The following is a 9340-nucleotide window of genomic DNA, read 5'->3' as shown; positions in this document are numbered from 1 at the left end:
GCCCTGTCCCACAAAAATCTGATTATCTCTTAATATACTGCCCATATGATCTTTTCGTTACTTCCTCATGAAAACAGACTCATCGAGCTTCGATTACATAATTTATTCATCAATTAATTCCACTCCTACTATTTTTAGTGATTTTTCAATCTCATGACACTGCTGCTGCCAGCACCTGTTACGAAAGTAACTAGGTCCATTTCATGCCTACCCTTGATCCAACTCAATCGAACATTCGTGCCATTTTCGCATGGCTTAAAGTTTACATGCCAAAGTTCAAACACAACGTAATAGCTTATACATGCCAAAATGTTCTTCTAAGCTAACTAAGAAGAAAGTACCAAAACTTGCTATCCGGTGTGATGACTTCGATGACGGCCTGACCCCGCAAAAATAGATGAGTCCAAGCAACCTATAATGGGTGACAAGGAAACACCGAGTGAGTTTATAACTCAGTAAGTCATAAGCAATGCACTACCATCCATCAATAACATTATCACAAGAGGAAACAAAATGGAACGAGACAATTTACTCCATCCATACCGAACCATACCATAGTTCCTCCAACCTATCGATTCAGTTTCATATCCATTCATGCATTCACATTCCATATACTCATCAATAGGACATTGAAGCATTTTCATAAATCAATTTATTTTCGTTACAATCAAACGACTAAACGGCCTTTCACCCATCCTACGATAAATTTTATGTATGTGACTTCAAGTATATTTGTCACATAGGTTCAAACTTACCGAGCTCAACACCAAGTATAAGCATAGCACCTATTAGCCACGTACTCAAGACACTTACCCGATCCGCTGTCCGCGATCGACTCAATAGTGTCGCACACATAGTGTCCATAATGATTCACGAATGTATATTGAGTCCGCACACTCAGTGCTATATAATCAACTCGCACACTTAGTGCTACGTAATCAAATCGCACACTTAGTGCTACATAGTCAAACTCGCACACTTAGTGCCGCATGGTCAATTCGCAAACTTAGTGCATCATATTCATTTCGCACACTTAGTGCAACATAGTCAAATCGCACAAGTGCTGTACAATTTAATCCCGCGCACTTAGCGCCAATCTCACGGTCATAAATGGTTATACCCGCACGTTTAGTGCCGAGATCAACAACTCAGTACATCTTACCTCTTTTCTTTTCATTCAACAATTTCATCATCACATACGTACATGCATATATATATATGTACATTTATTCATTCCATTCAGCATCAATACATAAACATTATGACCAATTGAAATAATACCAACTACATGCTTAATGACTTACCTTGTGTTGGGTAAGACGGTTCCAACTCGGCTACTCAGTGATCTTTTCTTTGCCTTTGCTTGATTCTCCTCCTTTAGCTCCTTGAGCTTAATCAATAATTCACTAGTTTAACCATCTTGTTAAACATTCATAATTCAATTACACATGCTTATGTATGTTTGTATATTCGGCAACCATCCTCACTAATTACCCATTTAGTCGATTATACACATAATTAAAGGTAACATCCCGAATGGGCATACTTGTGTATATATACATATATATGTATATATATATACTTCGGAATGGGCATCACAATTAGATTTAACACCACCTTCATACTCAATTAGATGGCCGAATGTATGTATACATGTACAATGTCAACTATAACATCATTTAAACACCTAATTTCATCTCATGAACACTTAATCGAATTTTCCTAATCTAGCATATTTTCACATCTATTTGTAACATCATGTAAATCCACATATAATTACATTTCTTAAGTTCCACATCTTAATGCCCATTATAGCCACTCCCATATTCTAAATCTAGCAATCGGCAACACCCACCTTTCCACTATGTTAGCCGAATACTCATTCTCTTCCTAGTCCTAAATTCGACACCTCCAACAAAATAGCTTAACAATTTCAACTTTCATGCTAACATAACAAGCAACTTAACACATCCATATAACTAGCATGCTAATAGCATCAAGGTATCAACTAAAATTTTTTTAAGCTCCTTAGCCGAATCCTAACTCTCCAACAACCCCAAATCCAACCATGGGATAGATAGAATTTAGACTCATCCCCCAAAGGTTGTGTAAACTTCCAAAAATATCATTGAACATACCTTGATCTAAAGGACCACCTTGGCCGAATCTTGCTTCCTCTTCTTCCTCTAGTTACGACAATTGCAAAAGAAAGAAAACATGAACACTCCTTCTTCCCTCCTCATTAAGCATTCAAACTCCCTCATTTTCATGCCACAACATCAAACACTCCTCAGATACAAGCAATGGCCGAACTCTTTCCAAGTTTTTCTCCCCTTCTTTTTTCTTGGTTTTTCGGCTAGGAGATGGCAAGTATGACACCCTTTTTTTTTGTTCACTTTCCTATTATTATCCCCATCATTTGTTAACCAAAAGAAAACATATTAAATTAGAATGAGTGGAGCATCATCACTCCTTGGCCGGCCACCATGTATTTTATGGGCAATTTGACATGCAAAGCCATGCTTCCTCACCCTATTATTAATTACTCCTTATAATTCATCTATCATCTTTTCTAACCTCGTCAACTAGGTCCTTTTTGAATTAATTCACAATCCTAAAGCTAATATTAAGCATTTAATTTCTCATATATTCACTGTCACACAAAAATTTATGCAATTAAAACACAAAAATAAATTTTTGGCTCGGTAATGTGGTCTCGAAACCACATTCCGACCAGGGTCTAATTTGGGTTGTCACAGTTTACCCTTCATTTAAAAAACTATCGACTATAATTATTATAGTTATATTGTTTGGGTAAATATTTTTAATGTGAAAAAATTACAATATGAAGCTCTATAAATACTTTTAGTGTGAAAAATAAGGGCTTAATTCAACAGGAGGCACTTAAACTATGTCTTTTGTTTGAGTTAGGTACCTAAATGTTTTTTTGGGTCGAACCGGGTACATAAACATTATAACGTAACCAAATTTGGCCCTACAAAGAAAGGTTTGCTGATTTGACGAAAGACTTAGGTTTGCTGATTTGACGAAAGACTTGACTCTCACAACTAGGGATAAGTTTTTTGGTTTGGAGAGATGGAAACGACGTCGTCAATAGTTTTGGAGAGCTCCCTATTTACGGAAAGGGATGACTACGATGTTGACTTGGGGGACGGGGAGGAATAGTTTTTATCTTATTTAATAATAATTTAATTTTTTTTCTTTATTTAGATTTTAATTACATGGTGATGTGCACTTTTTAATTGGCTCTGGCTTTTTTTTAACGGAATGTAATGGTAGGGGCCAACTTCAGTTATAGAAGAAAGTTTAGATACTTAATTTGACAAAAAAATGTTTAGGTATCTAACTTAAACAAATGACATAGTTTAAGGGCCTCTTGTTGAATTAAGCCAAAAAGATAATTGTGTAAAAAATATTATATATCCTAATAAAATATCAAGGAACTTTACACATTCCACCCATGAAATTGGAATTTGAGAATAGAATTTGAGTCATATCTAATATTCCTCATTCAAATTTCAGAAATTTGGAAATTTTTATTTTTTATAAAAAAAGGAAAATAAAAATTTAATTTAAAATTTTAAAAATCTTTTTGCAAATGAATTCCTTAATTGAAATCCTTGTACCAAACATAAACTCCTTAACAATGATAGGAGTACAAACACATGATCAAGTATTTGTATTGGATAAAATTATTGATTTTATAGTTTCGACCTCAAAATTGGTTAATTTAATTATATAGATAAAACTATTCATATATTAAACGGAATAGTATGATGACTTAAACAATTTGGAGCCCAAAATGTACTTTTTTTCCTTTGCCTATCTAATAACCAAATCCATTAAAACACATTGTAATAACATCACAAAACTCACATCCTCAGGGTATATGTATTTATACACAGGAGCTCGTATATTTTTAATAAAATTTGTTCATGGTGATAATAGTGACGACGATGATGAAGAGCCAGAGGAAGATATAGATGGGGTAATCGGTGCCGATCCGCTGGGTGAATTACGACACAAAGGGCAAGAACCATTCATCTTTAGCCACTCATCTATGCAATCTGCATGAAAGTAATGGTTACACTCTGGTATAGTCCTTAATGTTTCCTTAGGCTGGTACTCTGATAAGCATATGGGGCAAGTGTTATTATTAGGCTTGGGAAGACGGCCACTGTCGCCAAGCTTAGTTTTAGGGTAGGATTCGATCGTTTGTCCGTCAAGTCCCGACATGACAATGGCCACCGATGGGGAAACTGATGTGGAAATTTCGATGTTGCGGAAGTTTCGTTGATGTCGCCTGTGTCTCATTCGGCTACCAGTGAATGCAACGAGCCCGATTAGGCATAAGAGTCCTGGGATTCCAGCTCCTATGATGATTCCATACTTGGCACCCCTTGGCAATCCTCCTCCGCCTGCAATGTGAAATCAATTTCAGTAGGAAAAAATAAAGGAAAAAAAAAGCATGATAATTTATTTCATCCTCCAATTTTATAAAAAAAATCATTTTAGCCTCTATTTAATTTTTCGCAGAGCCCTAAAATTTATATTTTTTTGTTAAATCACGTAAAATGGATGAAAAACTTAATGTTTGTTAACTTTGTTAAAGTTGTGGCAGTTCACGTGTATGTCACGTTAGTAATTAATTAATTTTTTTAAATTAAAAATATTTAAAAAGTATTTTTATATTTTTTTAATAATTTTTATTTTTAAAAAAGATTTAAAATTTAAATAATTAATTAATTGTTGACGTGTCATCGATGTATATGTAATGTTAGCAAAGTTAATAAACATTAATTTTTTCATCTATTTTGAGGTGATTTGATAAGTAGCAAAAATTAAATAGAGTTAAAATAAAATTTTTCTTTTAAATTGTAGGCCAAATAAGTTTAAAATTTAAGTTTCAATCTCTCTGTATTAAAATATTGACCAAGCAACCATGACATTTTAACAACAGAATTAATATGGAATTTTAATTATTTGAAAAGGATTTATTTTTACTCTTATAAAAAGGAGACTATTATACATACATAGTAGTATTTGAGATTTAGATTAAATTTATTTTTTTAAGTGAAATTTAAATAATATATTTAATAAAACTTAAGAATTGATTTCTTTTATTAAAGATTATTGCCAATAGCTTTTTTTACTATTTAAATATTTTATTTAAATAATATATTAATTAAAAATTATTATTTTTATTTCACTTAAAAATATAATTAATTTCACAAAAAAATTAAGGGACGAGCTAGAAAACAAATGTACTTTTTGAGTGTCGGTGTCATAATTAAAAAAATTACTATAGAGAAAAAAAATAAAAGATTAAAAAATTAGTTCTACAATAAATTTAACTGTTATATTATTATAAAACATTTAATAAAAAAAATCACAGAGCTAACTCTAAAAAGAATTCTAGCAAAACATAAGAGAAGAAAAAAAAGAGGATATTTTATAATTTAAATAAGATTTTGCTTTCCTTTTTATTTTTCCCAAATTGGGTATATGTAATATGGTTTTTGGAACCTAATTGATAATTAAATTGATTAAGTTATCAATTTTTAATTAGACTGTAAGTTAGGATTCAATTTAAATAATTTATTAAAAATTATAAAAACAAAAATATATTTTAAAAAACATAAAATTCTATTCAATTCTAATTCAATCAGTTTTTTTTTTTATGTCAAGGTAAACTAATCTTTCTCTTACTGTAGATCAATATAGTAGCCTATTTCTAATTTAACCGGTCCTACCGACCTAACATTCCGGTTCCAAATATTTAGAGGAAAAGAAAGGGTTTTTTTTAAACTAAAAATATTTACCAGTCCATTGGTCAACTTTAAATATATATATTCATCCCCTATGTAGAAACAGTGAGTTATTCTACCAATAGAAAACAACCCGGATGGCGTGGGAGCCTTCATACCACCCAGTTCATACCAGTTGACTCCATTAACGTTTTTTACTTTGATCCAAGTAAAATCAAGGATTCTAAAACGCTTTGTTTCAATCACTATTTAGAATTAAATTTCTTGACACAATTAATTTTATATCATTAAGGATGGAACACTAATCAAAGCTCTACTTAGTTTTTAATCCATTAACATACCTTGGCTTGGCAGATTAAAGCACCCAGTTTCCAGACTATTTCTATCAGTGAAGCCACAATCCCCTCGCCGTTCAACACACGATCTACAGTTCGGTTCATTCCAATCTAACCGGATTCCGTCCATAACAAACGGAATAGTGACCGCCTTTATAGCCTGACACGTTGACGGTAAACCCTCGGTGGCGGAAACCAAGACGGAATAATTCGAATCGCTAAGGCATGAAATCGGCCTTAACCCGTTTTGAGTTACGTCACTGGTGGAGCAATTGAAGAAGGTGACGGTATACCAGAATTCAGTACCGAAAGGAGTTCCCGATAAATTAAAATTCCCCAGCATCCGTTTCGGGAGACAGGAATCTGGGTCGTCAATCCATATCTGTTGTGCTCCGTAATCGATGTACCTGACGGAGAATTCGCCGGATTCCGGGAGTTTAAGTATCGGTTCTCCCGTCGCCCTGCTGCATGAAAGACCGAAACCGGGATAGCTGCAACTACCGTTTTGGTTGCCATTAGGGTTTCGCCCGAAAGGGAACTTCAGTTCGAGTTCGCTGCCGGGGCATGAAGTTGGACAACGTTGAGCAGTCGTTGGGTTATGAAGAAAGGTGGAAAAGAAGATGAAAGAGAGATATATTAGGAGAGCCATTTTTCACTTTCCTTTCTTTTTCCCCCTCTTTTTGTAACGTTAAATACTTAATTTAGAGCGCTAGCCCTTTTTCGCTTGGTACAGGATTTCATTCCCTTTTTTACTCATATTTGCTACTTTAATTTTATAAATAAAAAAAATCTTTTCATCATATTTATTTAATTTTTCATCTCTTTAATTTTCCTAACATAAGGAATTAATTTACTTGAAAAATTAAAAATATATTTTTTTATATTTTAAAAAAATTAATTAATTATTGGCATAATATCTACGTAGCAATGCACTTATATATTACGTCAACAAAGTTAATAGATATTAACTGTTCAATTCATTTTGGGTGATTTGATAAATAACGAATGTTTAAGAACTAAAAAAATAAAAAATTAAATCTAGAAATAAAATAATTTTTAAAAAAATTGAGAAGGGTAATAAGTCATCGTACTTTTTAAATTTTACAATTTTTGAAGAATTTTTTTTCAATTGGTACATGTAAAATTATCATAAAAATATATTTATATCATTTTAAGTAGAATTTTGTAAAATATAAATTTAATTTAATTTTAAAAAATTAGAGTTTCTTAATTAAAAATTATTATGAAAATAAAATATAAATAAAACTTGAAAAAATAAAAATGAGAAATAATTTATACGAAATAAAATTCAAATTTAATAACAATATTTGGGGTGGTTTTCTAGGGCGTGCAGTTTCTACAATCAGTATATACGTGTCTGACACGTGTTGTTTTGACAGTAATATGAGATTTTGTAATGGTAAAATTTCCTTAAAAAAACCTCACGTGGACCTCCACTTAACATATAATTCAATTGATTCAGTCGATTTTTTTATACATCGGTCAAAGACAGCAGATTGAATCAATTTGATTGAGGATTTTAAAGATGATTAAATTATAAAACCAAAATCAAATATTAATTCAAACACTAAAAATATATACTATTAATATTTAAATATTTAAAAAGTATGAAATACTAAAAAGGGTCCGGTTGATTTAAATAAAAATGCTGATTTTGTTTTATATTTACTGATACAATTTATTTTTAAAGAGAGAAAATAAAAACGTGTCATTATAGAACGTATTTTTTACTGAAAATTAATAATTTAGTTTTTTTCTTAGATAGTTAAATGTTAATATTTTTGTCCTTAAGTCTCGGGATTGATCTCTCTTCTCTTCACATTTGTATTTTTCTTTCATGTTGTATTAAGCCATTTTTTTTATTTTTAATATATTATCTCTTTTGATTAAATGATTAGATAATTGTGATTTCATATTTGAGTCCTATGTTCAATTTATCTTATAAGCATTTTCATATTTTTTATTTAATAGGTTTAAAGATTTTTTTTATTTTTAATTAATGTTTATAATTAATAAATATATTGTTTTAAATTTTTTAATTTTTAATTAATAATTCTTTTATTTATAAAATCAAATAATAAATATATAATTATTTTTTAAAAACATCAACTAATTCTTTTGATATATTTTTCTTTATATATAATATTTATATGTCAAATATTTATTTTCTCCACTTAATTTGTGGGTATGGTGATTTCTAATATGGATTGAAAAATAAATATTACACATATAAAAATTATATTTACTAAAAATAATGATATTTATAATAATTATTTGATTTTATAAATAAAAGAGTTATTAATTAAAAAGATGAATTAAAAATTAAATTTTTTGAAAATAATATATTTATTAACTATAAACATTAATTAAAAATTAAAAAAAGAGCTTGAAACAACATGAAATAAAAAAAATACATATTAAAATGCTTATAAGAAAAATTGAACCTGGAACTCAAAGATGAAATTGCAATTATCTGACCATCTAATTAAAAGAGCTAACATGTTAAAAATACTAATTAAAAAAAAGCTTGAAAATGTGAAAGAGAAGAATCGAACCTAAGGCTAAAGGACAAAAATACTAACATTTAACCATCTAAGCAAAGAAGCAAATCTATTAATTTTAGTGAAAATGCATCCTATAATACATATTAAAGGGCACGCCCTATAAGATGCGTTTTCAGTGAAGACGCACCCTACAGGACGCATTTTTACTTTCCCTCTCCAAAAATAATATATATCAGTAAATATAAAAAAATCAACACATATCCTTAAATTTGAAAACAAATCAGTATATTTATTTAAATCAACCAAAAGAATCCTAACCAATATAGTTAGCCTTGTCAATAATAACCATTTTAGCAATATTTTACTTTAGTAGTCAAGTTAGTTTTAGAACTTATTTTTTATATATATTTTGTTTTAACTCTTTTATAATAGTTTTCACTTATAACAACCATACTCAAAACTATAACTTTTATATATATATATATATATTGCTAAATTAGTTCTTTATCTCGAATTTTAAAATAAAACTAGATGTATTTCATAAAAGAATGATTATTAATTACTTTTATTAAATATAAATGATGTTGATAAAAGAAATAAAAACCATAGATTTTTGTTAAGATAGTATTCCCATAAAATGGCTAAATTTTACATAAAAACCTATTAGTCATATTCTATTGAAACAAATTAA

At 29.9% G+C, this 9340-nt stretch overlaps 1 protein-coding gene across 1 annotated transcript; it reads right to left on the bottom strand.

The window, feature by feature from the left end:
• Positions 1-3770: 3770 nt before the first annotated feature.
• LOC107951185 (RING-H2 finger protein ATL20) lies at positions 3771-6841 on the bottom strand. The gene is made up of 2 exons (XM_016886125.2): positions 6131-6841; positions 3771-4439 (listed from the first exon to the last, which is right to left on the bottom strand). Exons 1-2 carry the CDS (start codon positions 6771-6773, stop codon positions 3955-3957), a joined length of 1128 nt encoding a protein of 375 aa, XP_016741614.1. The 5' UTR covers positions 6774-6841; the 3' UTR covers positions 3771-3954.
• Between the last annotated feature and the right edge of the window lie 2499 nt (positions 6842-9340).

Source organism: Gossypium hirsutum, chromosome A02 (assembly GCF_007990345.1).
Source record: "Gossypium hirsutum isolate 1008001.06 chromosome A02, Gossypium_hirsutum_v2.1, whole genome shotgun sequence".
Taxonomy (NCBI): domain Eukaryota; kingdom Viridiplantae; phylum Streptophyta; class Magnoliopsida; order Malvales; family Malvaceae; genus Gossypium; species Gossypium hirsutum.
The sequence above is the reverse complement of the archived record's forward strand: the minus strand, read 5'-3'. Positions and strand labels throughout refer to the sequence as shown.

Coding starts and splice junctions, on each gene's coding strand:
- LOC107951185 (XM_016886125.2), bottom strand. CDS start 6,773: ATGGCTCTCCTAATATATCTCTCTTTCATCTTCTTTTCCACCTTTCTT. Junction 4,440..6,130: donor CTTTAATCTGCCAAGCCAAG/GTATGTTAATGG, acceptor TTCACATTGCAG/GCGGAGGAGGATTGCCAAGG.